This window comes from Rana temporaria, chromosome 3, assembly GCF_905171775.1.
Source record: "Rana temporaria chromosome 3, aRanTem1.1, whole genome shotgun sequence".
Classification (NCBI taxonomy): Eukaryota; Metazoa; Chordata; class Amphibia; order Anura; family Ranidae; genus Rana; species Rana temporaria.
The window spans coordinates 141,080,036-141,095,066 of record NC_053491.1 but is presented as its reverse complement, the minus strand read 5'-3'; the positions used below and the strand labels follow the sequence as shown (position 1 = coordinate 141,095,066).

Genomic DNA, 15,031 nt, shown 5'->3' with positions numbered 1-15,031 from the left:
GGCATGGGCACAGTGAGGAATGAGCACAGTGAGGAATGGGCACAGTGAGGCATGGGCACAGTGAGGCATGGGCACAGTGAGGAATGAGCACAGTGAGGCATGGGCGCAGTGAGGCATGGACACAGTGAGGCATGGGCACAGTGAGGAATGAGCACAGTGAGGAATGGGCACAGTGAGGCATGGGCACAGTGAGGCATGGGCACAGTGAGGAATGAGCACAGTGAGGCATGGGCGCAGTGAGGAATGAGCACAGTGAGGCATGAGCACAGTGAGGCATGGGCACAGTGAGGCATGGACACAGTGAGTCATGGGCACAGTGAGGCATGGGCACAGTGAGGCATGGACACAGTGAGGCATGGGCACAGTGAGGCATGGGCACAGTGAGGCATGGGCACAGTGAGGCATGGGCACAGTGAGGCATGGACACAGTGAGGCACAGTGAGGCATGCAGATGGACACCCAAGGCTTATACTCGAGTCAATACGTTTTCCCTGTTTTCTGTGGTAAAATTGGGTGCCTCGGCTTATATTCGGGCCGGCTTATACTCGAGTATATACGCTAATTTAAACTTTCTGTCATTAGAACAGGTTACTGGATAACATGAGATCTCACTAAATGCTTTCACTTATCACTTAGAAATAAACACACAGGTAGAACATGGTTTTCATTGTACTTCTACCATAGAAATCATGGGGGGGGGGGGGTTTTGAGCCATTCACTTCCTAGTTACTTACAGTTTGTTTACTAGAAGACTTCACAATGTTTACTTCCTCTTACCATTTTTGAACTCATCCCAAAACACAACTCACCATTCAACTCCGACACTAATAACTGGTTACATTTACGTGTTTAGATTTCCAAAGACTTCAGCTAAAGTGCAAATGTCCAGTGATAAAACATGAGTGCATTACATTGTATTGACATTCCAGGCTTTCTACAAGCTTTCATGTGCAGAGGTTGTTGTTTTGGTGACTGTCACAGCCCAGAACTGTATGTGCTGCGTGTTTAGAAGCAGACTGTGAAATCACATCATGGGATCAGCCCTGCAGATGCTAAAAGAGGATATTCAAACAGAAAACAATCTAGTTATTGTGCAACATTTCACTTATCCTGCTCTACGCCACATTTTAAAGAGACGGAGCAATGCACTAAGATTGGACTAAAAATCAGCTTAATAAAAAAAGTCCCAATTTAAATAAACTGCACATTAGTCATCTGGATGGGCAGACACACCTTTATTTACTAAAGTGACCAGACAACTATTTGTGTCCATTAATAAAATGTAAAATAGATATATATATGTTTTGCTAGCAGTTTAAAGGCAAAAATATATGTACCTTTTCACAAAGGGGATGATTTACTAACGGCACTTTGCAGTTGCTACAGAGCTTAGTAAATTTAGCAGAAGCTTCTCTGACTTCCATCATCCAATCACGTGCAAGCAAAAATGCTGTTTTTTTGTTTTCATTTTCCTTGCACATGATTGCATATTCTTAGCAAAGCGAGTTTTACATAATGTACTAAGCTCTGGAGCAACTGCAAAAAAAAACACATTTATGCGCTTCCCATACCTGTAGGTCATTTAGAGCCCTTTCACACTGTGCCGCACATAGCGTCGGCGGTAAAACGCCGCTATTTTACTGTTTTTACATTTCTGCCACTAGCGGGGCAGTTTTAACCCCCCCGCTAGCGGCCGAGAAAGGGTTAAAACCACCCGCAATGCGCCGCTACAGTGGCGTATTGACGGCGGTACAGCAGCGCTGCCCATTGATTTCAATGGGCAGGAGCGCATGAGCTAATGCGCTCCAAAGAAGCTGCTGGGAGGACTTTTTCTGATGCCCTGCCAACGCACCGCTCCAGTGTGAAAGCTCTCGGGCTCTCACACTGGAGTGAATAGAGCAGCTGTTTAAGGGCAGATTGCAGGCGCTATTTTTAACACTATAGCTATCTGCCACCAGATGAGGAATGCCACTTGCCACGTCACCTGCCAGTGCCACCAGATGAGGAATGTCACCTGCCTGTGCCACCAGATGAGGAAGGCCACTTGCTACATCACCTTTCAAGGCCACCAGATGAGAAATGCCACTTGCGATGTCAGCTGCCAAGGCCAAGGCCACCAGATGAGGAATGCCACTTGCCACATAACCTGCCAGTGCCACCAGATAGGGAATGCCACTTGCCACATCACCGGCCAGTGCCACCAGGTGTGGATTGTCACTGCATTTGTGGCACTGGTTTAGTGGTCTTTGAGTGAGGGCAGGAGAGCGGAGATGCAGGGCGGGTGGTGAAAGATGTAACCTCTCTGCTCCTCATCGCACCTCCGACATTCAGCATGCTGCGAGGGCGGAAGAGCGGTGATGCTAGGCGGGCAGGGAGACATGATGTCATCTCTCTGCTCCCTGCCGCACCTCCGAAATTCCACACACTGTGAGGGCGGAAGAGAAGTGATGCTAAGTAGGGGCGGAGAGAGATGTAATCTCTGCTCGCCAGCGCGCTTCTCTTATCCGCCCACCCGCCTGTCTGATCCACCGGGCACTCACCTGCCTGCCTTACAATGTCATGCTGCCCGCTGTGGCCCGGCTGCAGAGGCGCTACGGCCCGGTAGTGGGCCGCGGCCCGGGGGTTGACGACCCCTGGACTAATCCTTTAAACTCTAGCTAACTGAGTACAGGCCTATGTGCATCCCAGTTTTAATACTACACACTATGGGGTCTATGCATATAAAAAATCTGCTCTGTCAAATCTCTTGCACTGGCTCCACTAATCTTCATAGTCATTTTCCTAATACAGTAAAACCTTGGATTGCGAGCATAATTCACTCCAGAAACATGCTTGTAATCCAAAGCACTTGTATATCAAAGCAAATTTCCCCATAAGAAATAATGGATTGGAAACTCAAATGATTCGTTCCACAACCATTTATTCATAGGTCCTTCAGTTTATAGTCCATATAAAAAGATTATAGCAATGTGATGGGTTGTGTAACCATAAAATGTCCATCCACAAATGGCAGACTCCACAAGGGGATTAGAAGCAAAATCCAGCAGGAGTTACAGAGTATAAAAGAGAAGAGAGGCGCCTCTAAGTGTAGCAATATGTTGCCAAATGTTGTACCTTCATTAAATGTAACCATATTGCTACACTAATGCCCCGTACACACGATCGGAAATTCCGACAATGTGTATGCCCCATCTGAGTTTTTCCATCGGATATTCCGAAGAATTCCATTGGAGTTTAGATAGAGAACATGTTCTCTTTTACTCCGATGGAATTGCGATGTGAATTTGGCCGGGCAAAAGCCCGATCGTGTGAACGGGGCTTTAGAGGCGCCTCTCTTCTCTTTTATACTCAGTTGTGACACAACGCTACTCTTATATCAAGACATCGCTTGTATATCAAGTCAATTTTTTTTAAAACATTTTGCTTGTCTTGCAAAACGCTCTCAAACCAAGGTTTTACTGTAGGTTTATTCCCAAGAAGCTCAGTGCCATTTAGTGGCGATAATGCAGTATTTTTCCTTTTTCAAACTACAGAGAATACAGCCTGAGAACAGTTTCAATTCATTATTTCTCATTAAGAAGAACAATCATCACAGCAGCCCTCCACCGATCTGGGCTTTATAGCAGAGTGGCTAGACGGAAGCCTCTCCTCAATGCAAAACACATGAACACCTTCTTGGAGTTTGTAAAAAAGCACCTAGAGGACTCTCAGGCTGTGAGTGAACAAGATTCTCTAGTCCAGGGTTTGACAAATTTGCTTGGAATCTAGGAGCCAGCTAAAAAATTTAGGAGCCAGAAAACGCACCCCGTCCCGATGAGCTTGCGCGCAGAAGCGAACACATACGTGAGCAGCGCCCGCATATGTAAACGGTGTTCAAACCACACATGTGAGGTATCGCCGCGATTGGTAGAGCGAGAGCAATAATTCTAGCCCTAGACCTCCTCTGTAACTCAAAACATGCAACCTGTAGATTTTTTTAAACGTCGCCTATGAAGATTTTAAAGGGTAAAAGTTTGTCGGCATTCCACGAGCGGACGCAATTTTGAACCGTGACATGTTGGGTATGAATTTACTCGGCGTAACATTATCTTTCATAATATTAAAAAAAATGGGGATAACTTTACTGTTGTCTTATTTTTTAATAAAAAAAAGTGTAATTTTTTCCCAAAAAAGTGCGCTTGTAAGACCGCTGCGCAAATACGGCATGACAGAAAGTATTGCAACGATCGCCATTTTATTCTCTAGGGTGTTAGGATAAAAAATATATAATGTTTGGGGGTTCTAATTAGAGGGAAGAAGATGGCAGTGAAAATAGTGAATAATTACATTAGAATTGCTGTTTAACTTGTAGTGCTTAACTTGTAATACCAACGGCCACCACCAGATGGCGCCAGCTCACACAAGGAAGAGCAGGGGACTTCACAAAAAAAATAAAATAATTTTTTGTTCACCTTCCAAGCCAAGTCGCCAGGATGCTATTTCTAGTCGCCATGGCGACCGGGATTTGTCGAGCCCTGCTCTAGTCTGATGAAACCAAGGTTGATTTGGCCTCAATTCTAAATCTTATATCTGGAGGAAACCAGGCACAGCTCATCACCTGCCCAATACCACCCTAACAGTGAAGCATGGTGGTGGCAGAATCATGCTGTGGGGGTGATTTTTGGGAGCATGGACTGGGAGACTGGTCAGGGTTGAGGGAAAGCTGAATGGAGCAAACTACAGCAAAATTCTCAATGAAAACCTGTTCCACAGCACTCTGTACCTCAGACTGGGCCGAAGGTTCACCTTCCAACATGACAACGATCCTAAGCACACAGCTAAGACAACACAGGATTGGCTTGAGGACAACTCTGTGAATGTCCTAGAGTGGCCTAGACAGAGCCCTGACTTGACCACTTTTGAACATTTCTGGCGAGACCTGAAAATGGCTGTCCACCGACGGTTCCCATCCAACCTGACTGAGCTTGAGAGGATTTGCAAAGAAGAATCTTCCAATCCAGGTGTGCAAAGTCATACCCAAAAAGACTCGAGGCTGTCAAAGGTGCTTCACCAAAGTACTAAGTATGGGGTCTGAATACTAACCACTTGCTTACTGGGCACATATACCCCCTTCCTGCTCAGGCCAATTTTCAGCTTTCAGGGCTGTCACTCTTTGAAGGACAATTGCGCGGTCATGCTACACTGTACCCATGTGACATTGTTATCACACAAATAGAGCTTTATTTTGGTGGTATTTAATCACCACTGAGTTTTTTATTTTTTGCTAAAGAAACAATAAAAAGACCAGAAATTGTCATAGTTTGTTATAAAATTTTGCGAACGGGTAATTTTTCTCCTTCGTTGATGTGCACTGATAAGGCGGCACTGATCAGGAGGCACTAATGAGGCTGCACTGAAGGACACTAAGAGGTGAAACTGATAGGCGGCACTGATAGGGGTCACTGGTTAGCAGTACTGATGGGCACTGGTGGGCACTAGTTAGCAGCACTGGTGGTGACTGTGTGGAACCAAAGTCCCCTTTACAGAAGCCAGCAATCGCTGTTTACATCATGTGAGCAGATGTCATTGGCTGATCATGTGCTAAGGGGCCGTGATCGTCCATGTACACCCTCCCGGGCAATGTAAGCCTGCGCTGTAGCCGTCTTTCGGCTACAGCGCAGGCATCAAGTGGTTAAGTCAATGAGACTTGGCTTACCACGTGATCAGCTGTCAGCCAATGACAGCTGACAGAAGATCGGTAATCGGCAGTCTCATGAGGAGAAAAAAAAACTAGCCGATCAAAGGCTTCTGTCGGATGGACATTGGTCCCGAACTGGGAGAGCCACTGCTGCTATGCAGTTCCCATCAATGCCACCTGCCAGTACCCACCAGTGCTACATACCAGTGCATATCAGTGACACCTACCCGTGTCCAGGGATCAGGATTATGTATTGTGCAGAGTGCAGCAGGAGTCACCATTAAGTAACACACAGAGTGCACAGTTCAGGAGTATTGTACAAGATTCAGGGGTCAGGATTATGTATTGCACAGAGTTGAGGCATCAGGATTATGTACTGCACAGAGTTCAAGGGTCACAATTAGGTAAAGCACAGAGTGCAGGGGGTCAGGATTATGTATTATGCAGGGGTCACAGTTAAAGTGGTTGTAAAGTCAGAAGGTTTTTTATCTTAATGCATTCTGTGTGCAGCAGCCTCCCTCAGCCCCTCTAAGGCCCCGTACACATGACAGAGTTTCTCGGCAGAATTCACAGAGAAACTCGGTCAAAACCCGGATTCTGCCGAGAAACTCTGTCGTCTGTACAGTTTTGGCTCGATGGAGCCGCCGAGGAGCTCGACGAGAAAATAGAGAACATGTTCTCTATTTTCTCGTTGTTCTATGGGAGAAGGCGTCCCGCCGAGCTCCTCGGCGGCTTCATCCCAGAACTCGACGAGGAACTCGACGTGCCAAGCACGTCGAGTTCCTCGGCCGTGTGTACGGGGCCTAATACTTACCTAAGCCCCTTCTCTGTCCAGCGATGTCCACAAGCGTCTTGACCGTCCGGGACTCTCCCTCCTGATTGGCTGAGACACAGCAGCGGTGCCATTATGGAGAGAAAGGCGGTGGGGCAGAACCACAGCTCAATGTCTAAATGGACAAACGGAGCTGCAGCTCGGCTCGGGTGCCCCCATAGCAAGCTGCGTGCTGTGGGGGCACTCAACAGGAGGGAGGGGCCAGAAGCAGCGAAGAGTGCAGGGGTCACGATTAAGTAACACACAGAGTTCAGGGGTCAGTATTCTGTATTGCAGTTCATGGTTATGTAGTGCACAGAGTTCAGGATTATGTTTTGCAGAGTTCAGGGTGACAATTAGGTAACACAGAGTGCAGGGGTCAGGATTATGTAAGGCAGAGTTCAGGGGTCACAATTAGGTAACGAAGAGTACAGGGGTCAGGATTATGTATTGCACAGAATTCAGGGGTCAGGATTATGTATTGCACAGAGTTCAGGGGTCACAATTAGGTAACGAAGAGTACAGGGGTCAGGATTATGTATTGCACAGAATTCAGGGGTCAGGATTATGTTTTGCAGAGTTCAGGGGTGACAATTAGGTAACACAGAGTGCAGGGGTCAGGATTAAGTAATGCACAGAGTTCAAGGGTCACGATTAGGTAACAAAGGGCCAGATCCACAACAAGCGGGCGCAACGTAACTTTTCCGATTTAAGTTACACCGCCGCAAATTGCCCAAGTTAGTGCCCGATCCACAAAGCACTTACCTGGAAATTTGCGGCGGTGTATCCTAAATCAGTTCGGCGCAAGGCGGGCCAATTCAAATGGGGCGAGCCCCATTTAAATTAGGCGCACTCCCGCGCCGGACGTACTGCGCATGCTCCCAACGCTATTTTCCCGACGTGCTTTGCGCAAAGTTACGTTGCGCCGAGGTTTTGTGAATCGCGACGGGTAAAAAAGAGTTGCGGCGGGAAAAATAAAAAATTTAAAAAAAAATTGACAGCGACGCGGGAAAGACGGGTATACTTTTACATGGTGTACTAACTTTACACTTTGTAAAAGCAGCCCTAACAAACTAACACTTACGGCGACTTCACAAAGGGAAAGACCTTTGTGGATCTCCGTAAGTGCTAATTTGCATACCCGACGCTGGTTTACGACGGGAAATGCCCCCAGCGGTGGCCGCGGTACTGCATCCTAAGATCCGACAGTGTAAAACAATTACACATGTCGGATCTTAGGGATATCTATGCGTAACTGATTCTATGAATCAGCCGCATAGATAGAAACAGGGATACGACGGCGTATCAGCAGATACACCGTCGTAACCCTTTTGTGGATCTGGTCCAAAGAGTACAGGGGTCAGGATTATGTATTGCAGAGAGTGCAGGGGTCAGGATTATGTATTGCAGAGTGGGTCAGGATTATATAGTGCACAGAGTGCAGGGGTCAGAATTAGGTAACACACAGAGTGCTGTGCAGGGGTCAGGATTAGGGAGCTCAGGCATTAATAAACACCAGTCTAAACCCACCTAAGCTATCCCACCGGGAAGCTGTCTATGCAGACAGCCAATCAGAGGTGGAGAAGACATTCCCCACCCTGCAGCCACATGTATTTACACCCCATGTGGGGTAAGAGATTTCAGGGCTCAGGTTTCCAGGGACTGACAGATGGTAGTAAGAGAGTTGAGCTGTAGGTACTTAGAGCGCCCCCAGAGGATGGGCGGGCTCCCCGTGCAGCACACAGTGTAGGTGGTGCAGGCGGAGAGATGACAGGTCCTCCTTATCAGAGTACAGAGCTGAGCGGCCGCTGTGTGAGGAGGACGTTCCATCCGGGGCCCTTCCTCAGCTCCTGTGTTATGTCATCTGAACGCGCCCATCGTACACAGGAAAAGCCGCCCAATCACAGCTCACAGCCTCTGACATAAAGTGTGCTCACTGAATACATGTTCTGACTGATTAATCTGCTCCATCATAAATAAGAAAGAAATTCCGAGCCGCCTTCCAGCCTACTTACCATATTTCCTTCCAGCACTTGCCTTCTCTTCTCTGGATGTTGTCACTTCTTCCGTTCTTCTAAGGTGTTTGCTGAATTATTTAATGGACATCGGCGCCATCTAGTGTACATATTGAGGAACTGCACGTGATACAAAATGATCACCATTTAAGTGATTGTAAAGTCTCAAGGTTTTTCACCCATACAGTCTAATGATTCATTAAGGTAAAATACCTTCATTTGGATAAAACAACAAAACCGATTTTTTTTTTTTTGCCATCTTTGCCCCATTAAAAAGATTTCCCTCTACTTCCTGCCTTATTGCCAAAACAGGAAGTGAGCAGGAGTTTTCCTGTTCTGGTGACAACACAAAACGTCGGATTTTCTTTGACTCTCTGTGATAATGGAAAAGAGGACAGATAGAGAGAGTAAGAGACAGCAATAAAAGCCTGAACAGGTTCAAATCCCTCCCTACTCACAACTAAAAACATTGTATGCTATATACTATAGTAACAGGAAACTGCTTTTTTTTTTTAATAATAAAAACTTTTATTCACCCATCAATCTGCATTTTTGTAGTCATTGACTGGAGATTATTTTCAGTGATGATTAAACACTTAAGAACTGGAAGATTTACCCCCTTCATGACAAGGCCATTTTTGCGATATGGCACTGTGTCGCTTTAACTGACAAGTGCGCAGTTGTGTGACAACGTAGCCAAACAAAATTGATGCCCTTTTCTCCACGAATACAGCTTTCATTTGGTGGTATTTGGTCACCTCTGCGGTTTTTATTTTTTAAATTTTTTCTAAATATTTTTCTTTTTTAAAACAATATTTTTTACTTTTTCCTGTAATAAATATCCCCCAAAAAATGTAAAAAAAGAAAATGTCTTCATCAGTTTAGGCCAATATGTATTCTTCTACATATTTTTGGTTAAAAAAATAGCAATAAGTGTATATTGATTGGTTTGCGCAAAAGTTATAACGTCTAAAAAAATAGAGGATAGATCTATGGCATTTTTATTATTTTTATTAGTTTTTTTACTAGTAACAGTAGCAGTCAGTGATTTTTAGCGGGACTGGGACATTGCGGCAGACAGATCAAACACCTAGCTGACATTTTTGACACTTTTTTGGGAACCAGTGACATTATTACAGTAATCAGTGCTAAAAATATGCACTGTTATTGTACCAATGACACTGGCAACACTAGGGGCGATCAAGGGGTTAAATGTGTTCCCTCAGTGTGTTTACTGACTGTATGGGGACTGTGTGACTGGGGAAACACAGATTGGTCTTCCTTCTTAGGCTCCATTCACATCTATGCGACAACGGCGTACGGCGTACGCGGCGTATTTTGCCGCGAGTGTGAAACTTTTTTTTTTTTTGACAAAGCATTCCCATTGCTGTCAATGGGCGAACGCCAATGTCGCCTGAAAAAAAGGGTCCGGGACTTTTTTTCAGGCGACAGGCATTCGGCGTCTATGAGATGTGAACCATCTCCATAGACAGCAATGGGAATTCTCCCCTCTAGCGGCAGAAGCGTCCGGCGTCAGGCGCTTTGTCGCATAGATGTGAATGGAGCCTCAGCAGAAAGACAGGATCTGTGTGATCTCCCCTGTCAGAACGGGGATTTGTTTACACAGGCAAATCCCCATTCTGTCACTGCGGGGAACGATCGCAGGTGGCCAGTGGACATCGAGTCCGCCACACCCGCTGATTGGCTCCCCCGCGCGCGCGCACTAATCGCCGTATACAAGCTGACATACAATGTCGGCGATTCCCAAGAACTAGCCACATTGCCGCAGTACAACTGGGACAGCTGGTCCTTAAGCAGTTAAATTGGATTGGCTATCCTTGATGGGCAGTAGTATTTAATTATGGAAGCGACATGTCCAGTCATGTGACCCACGATGACGTTAGACATGCTGACGAAACACGTTGGGTGTGGTCAAGCGTGATACGTCACTTTCGCCCATAGGCCGGGATTCAGAAAGGACTTACGATGACGTATCTCCAGATACGCCTTTGTAAGTCCAAATGTGCGCCGTCGTATCTATACGCTCATTCAGGAAAGCAGATACGACCGATGTAAGTCTCCTACGCCGTCGTATCTTGGGTGCATATTTACGCTGGCCGCTAGGGGCGCTTCCGTTGATTTACGCGTCGATTATGTAAATAAGCTAGATACGCCGATTCACGGATGTATTTGCGCCCGTCGCAGTAAGCTACGCCGCTTACGTAAGGCATACGTCCGGCGTAAGTTTACCCCTCATAAAGCAGGGGTAAGTCATGTTAAGGTATGGACGTCGGAACAGCCGTCGTATTTTACGTAGTTTACGTAAGTCGTACGTCAATGGGGCTGGGTGTAGGTTACGTTCACGTTGCATGAATGGACCCGGCGTACCTTAGGGAGTAAATTCAACGTTATTCTGCGTATGTGCGCGCATGCGCCGTTCGTTCGGCCATGCATTTACATGGGGTCACGCTTCATTATAATACAACACGCCCACTGCCTTGCTACTTTGAATTACGCGGGCTTACGCCGGCCCATTTACGCTACGCCGGCGTACATATGGGAGCAAGTGCTTTGTGAATACTGGACTTGCCTCACAATGTTACGACGCCGTAGCGCATATGAGATGCGTGTAACGGAACTATGTATTCTGCCTGGACATCTATAATCATCATACAGTGGGACATACAAATAATCGAATCGATTTGTTACAATTGGATGTACCACATTATATTCTGAGCTCAAAGGGTTAATTGTAGAGTGACTCTTTCACTGCTAAATTCTAATGCCCCCCTTCTTTAGCTAATTGACTCTCTTTTGTGTATTGTACTACAAGTTAGCAGTCTCCTGTCAGGTGTATGCTGATGGGATGATCTGTGAGTGTGCATTGTTCTAAAGGTTAATTGAATTCTATTGATAAAGGAATGTGTCTGGTCAGGTCATGTTAAATGTGGCTCGGTGCCGAAATTTCTAGATACTGATTAAGTGATTAGCTCAAGGGGATGTCATTATTTTAAAGTATCTGTATTGAAGCCCCCCCCCACTGTGTGAGGAGGGGGGGCGGAGAGTTTCATTGTTCCTGTAACAGCTTGTAACTAGATATAAACTAGGTGAATGTACCATTAAAAAACAGTCTACTTGACCCTTCAAAACGTAGCCCCGTCTCGTTCTTGAAAGGGCATTCGATGGGACTATTATTCTGCTCTTTTTACAGCTGCCCCTGACTCTCTCTCTCTCTGGATCTCGTGGATGGGGTTATACCGGCTTTACTTGCATATCGCAACTTGCCAGGGAAAAGGACGTCTCCACCGGCTGATACCCTCTCACTACCTGGGTAGCGCTACGCCTATCTAAAGATGCGTCGATCTCTCTGAATCCCAGCCATATAGCTGGATTCAGAGAGACTGGCGTAATGTTACGGTGGCGTAGTGTATCGCATATATGCTACGCCGCCGTAAGTCAGAGAGGCAAGTGCTGTATTCACAAAGCACTTGCCTCATAAGTTACGGCGGCGTAGCGTAAATGGGCCGGCGTAAGCGCGCCTAATTCAAATTAGGAACAGGGGGGAGTGTTTTATGTAAATGACTAGTGATCCGACGTGATTGACGGTTTTTACGAACGGCGCATGCGCCGTCCATGTACATATCCCAGTGTGCATTGCTCCAAAGTACGCCGCAAGGACGTATTGGTTTCGACGTGAACGTAAATTACGTCCAGCCCCATTCACGGACGACTTACGCAAACGACGTAATATTTTGAAATTTCCACTCGGGAACGACGGCCATACTTAACATTGGCTAGGCCACCTAGGGGGCAGCTTTATCTTTACGCCGGCGTACCTCTTACGGAAACGGCGTATCTGTACTGCGACGGGCAAGCGTACGTTCGTGAATCGGCGTATCTAGTCATTTGCATATTCTACGCCAAACTCAACGGAAGCGCCACCTAGCGGCCAGCGGAAATATTGCACCCTAAGATACGACGGCGCAGGCCGTCGTATCTTAGCTATGTTTAAGTGTATCTCAGTTTGAGCATACACTTAAACATACGATGGCTTAGATTCCGAGTTACGACGGCATATCTACTGATACGCCGGCGTAACTCTTTGTGAATCCAGCTAATAGTGTATAACTTAGAAAAATCTTTCACCAAGGATAGACTACAATGTTGCCAACATCCCGTATGTAGATATACAGAAAAAGAGGGTTGGGACTTTACATGCAACCAAATAGAACCAGTAAGTAGAAATGTAATTTATTAAATAAAGTTAAAGAAGCCAATAATGTGGACAACATTGGAATTGACTGGTTAATAAAAGCAATATCAAGATAACAAGAATGCCTCGTACACACGACTGGTTTTCCCATTGGAATAACTGCCATGACAGCTTTTGGCTGGGAAAACCGGCCATGTGTATGCTCCATCGCAGTTTTCCCGACGAGAAAACTGCGGGGGGGGAAAAAAGAGAACATGTTTTCTTTTTTCCCGCCGGGATTCATGGGTGACTTTTTCCCGTCGGGAAAACCGGTCGTGTGTATGCTTTCCCGAGGGAAAAAAAACGTGCATGCTCAGAATCAAGTATGAGACGGGAGCGCTCTTTCTGGGAAAACTAGCGTTCATAATGGAAATAGCACATTCGTCACGCTGTAACGGACTGAAAAGCACGAAAACTGAAAAGCGCGAATCCTCTCTCACCAAACTTTTAGCAACACAAGGATTAGCGAAAGGAGCCCAAAGGGTGGCTCTGTTTGAAGGGAACTTCCCCTTTATAGTCCCGGGAAGAGAGGAATCCAATAAATTGGGATAAAACGTGGATCTTGAAGGCTGGTAAAAATGGCAGAGTCTTTTGGGAACAGGTACTAAGGGCAGCTCTTCTTGTTTACTTCGATAGAGATGGTGACAGTCTGCTCATGGAGCAGCGTGTGACGTCAGCAGGATTGAGGGGAACACAATGCTTTCAGAGCATGCGCAAGTCCCGTATGGAGCATGCGTGTTCCTTTCTCAAGTGTCACTGTCCATGTTGAGGGTGTGTGGCCTGGTATGGTCCAGGGGGGAACTCGCTCATTTGCCCCTCTTTCCTGTCCTGCCAGGCTACATGCTCGAATAAGGGTCCGGCATGGATTTTGGGGAGGATCCCACGCCTTTTTTTGGCGTGGGGTTTCCTCTTAAAACTCATACCAGATCAAAGGGTCTGGTAAGGTATTGTGGGGAGGGAGAACCACATGCCCTTTTTTTCCCATTTTGGCGTGGTATTCCCGTTCAAGATTCTCAGAGCACAAGTCACACCACAAGTTGGATCATGATGATCTGACTTCATGCGCCTTCTATTCAAATCAAGGGGCTGAAAGTCGGATCAAAGACGGCCCTCATAGGGAACCATTGATTTTGAATAGAGCCAGAGAAACGCTGCAACCTGCTTTAACGCCAATGCAAAAGGCTACTAAAAGCGCATTTTTACAGATGCTTTTTGCTGGCATTGGTAGTGGCTTTGCAGTTTGTTTCTTCTAACGCCCTGTGTGCAGGAAGCCTTATGCCACGTACACACGATCGGAATTTCCGATGGAATTTTCCGTCGGAATTCAGATGAAGCTGACTTCCATCAGTCTTGCATACAAACTGTCAGACTAAATTCCGACCGTCCAAAACGCGGTGACGTAAAACACTACGACGAGCCGAGAAAAATGAATTTCAATGCTTCCGAGCATGCGTCGACTTTTTCTCCGTCGAAGTTGCACACAGACGATAGGAATTCCCGAACGTTTTTCTTCTATCGGAAAAAAAATAAAAAATGTTCTATTTCTAAACACTGATGGAAAAAGTCAGATGTACACACTTGTAAACCCCCCATGCACCAACACCCCCCCCCCCCAGGTTCCAACCTCCATGGGACCTTGTCATTCATCCACAGTTGCTCACAGTCTGATTGGCTGCACCTGAAGCCTCCTAAATGTTTCAGGTCCCCAGCCCACCCAGTTTCCATATTAGGTTAGGGCCCCTGCTGGGATGGAGCCTTTACGTCTGCCCAGACTCTCTTCAAAACAAAAGGATAATTTAACTAATTTAATTATCACCTAAAGACATTTAACCATTCCATGAGACAGGAAGAAAAGTAATTTTAAAAGGTCAGCTGAGCCCTTATTTCATCATATCACAAAATATATAAAGTCCTGTAAAAACATATACAGTGGGGATCGAAAAGTTTGGGCACCCCAGGTAAAAATTTGTATTAATGTGCATAACGAAGCCAAGGAAAGATGGAAAAATCTCCAAAAGGTATCAAATTACAGATTAGACATTCTTATAATATGTCAAAAAAAGTTAGATTTTATTTCCATCATTTACACTTTCAAAATTACAGAAAACTAAAAAATGGCGTCTGCAAAAGTTTGGGCACCCTGCAGAATTTATAGCATGCACTGCCACCTTTGCAAAGCTGAAACCTGCCAGTGTCATGGATTGTTCTCAATCATCGTCTGGGAAGACCAGGTGATGTCAATCTCAAAGGTTTTAAATGCCCAGACTCATCTGACC

General features: G+C 46.0%; 1 protein-coding gene across 1 annotated transcript in view; it reads right to left on the bottom strand.

The window, feature by feature from the left end:
- The window catches only part of PIK3CG (phosphatidylinositol-4,5-bisphosphate 3-kinase catalytic subunit gamma), a 73,367-nt gene extending 64,783 nt beyond the window's left edge, over positions 1 to 8,584 (bottom strand). The window contains exon 1 of the mRNA XM_040343530.1: positions 8,504 to 8,584. Within this exon, the coding sequence (XP_040199464.1) occupies positions 8,504 to 8,506 (3 nt within the window). The 5' untranslated portion in view covers positions 8,507 to 8,584. The remainder of the gene's footprint in view (positions 1 to 8,503) is intronic.
- Between the last annotated feature and the right edge of the window lie 6,447 nt (positions 8,585 to 15,031).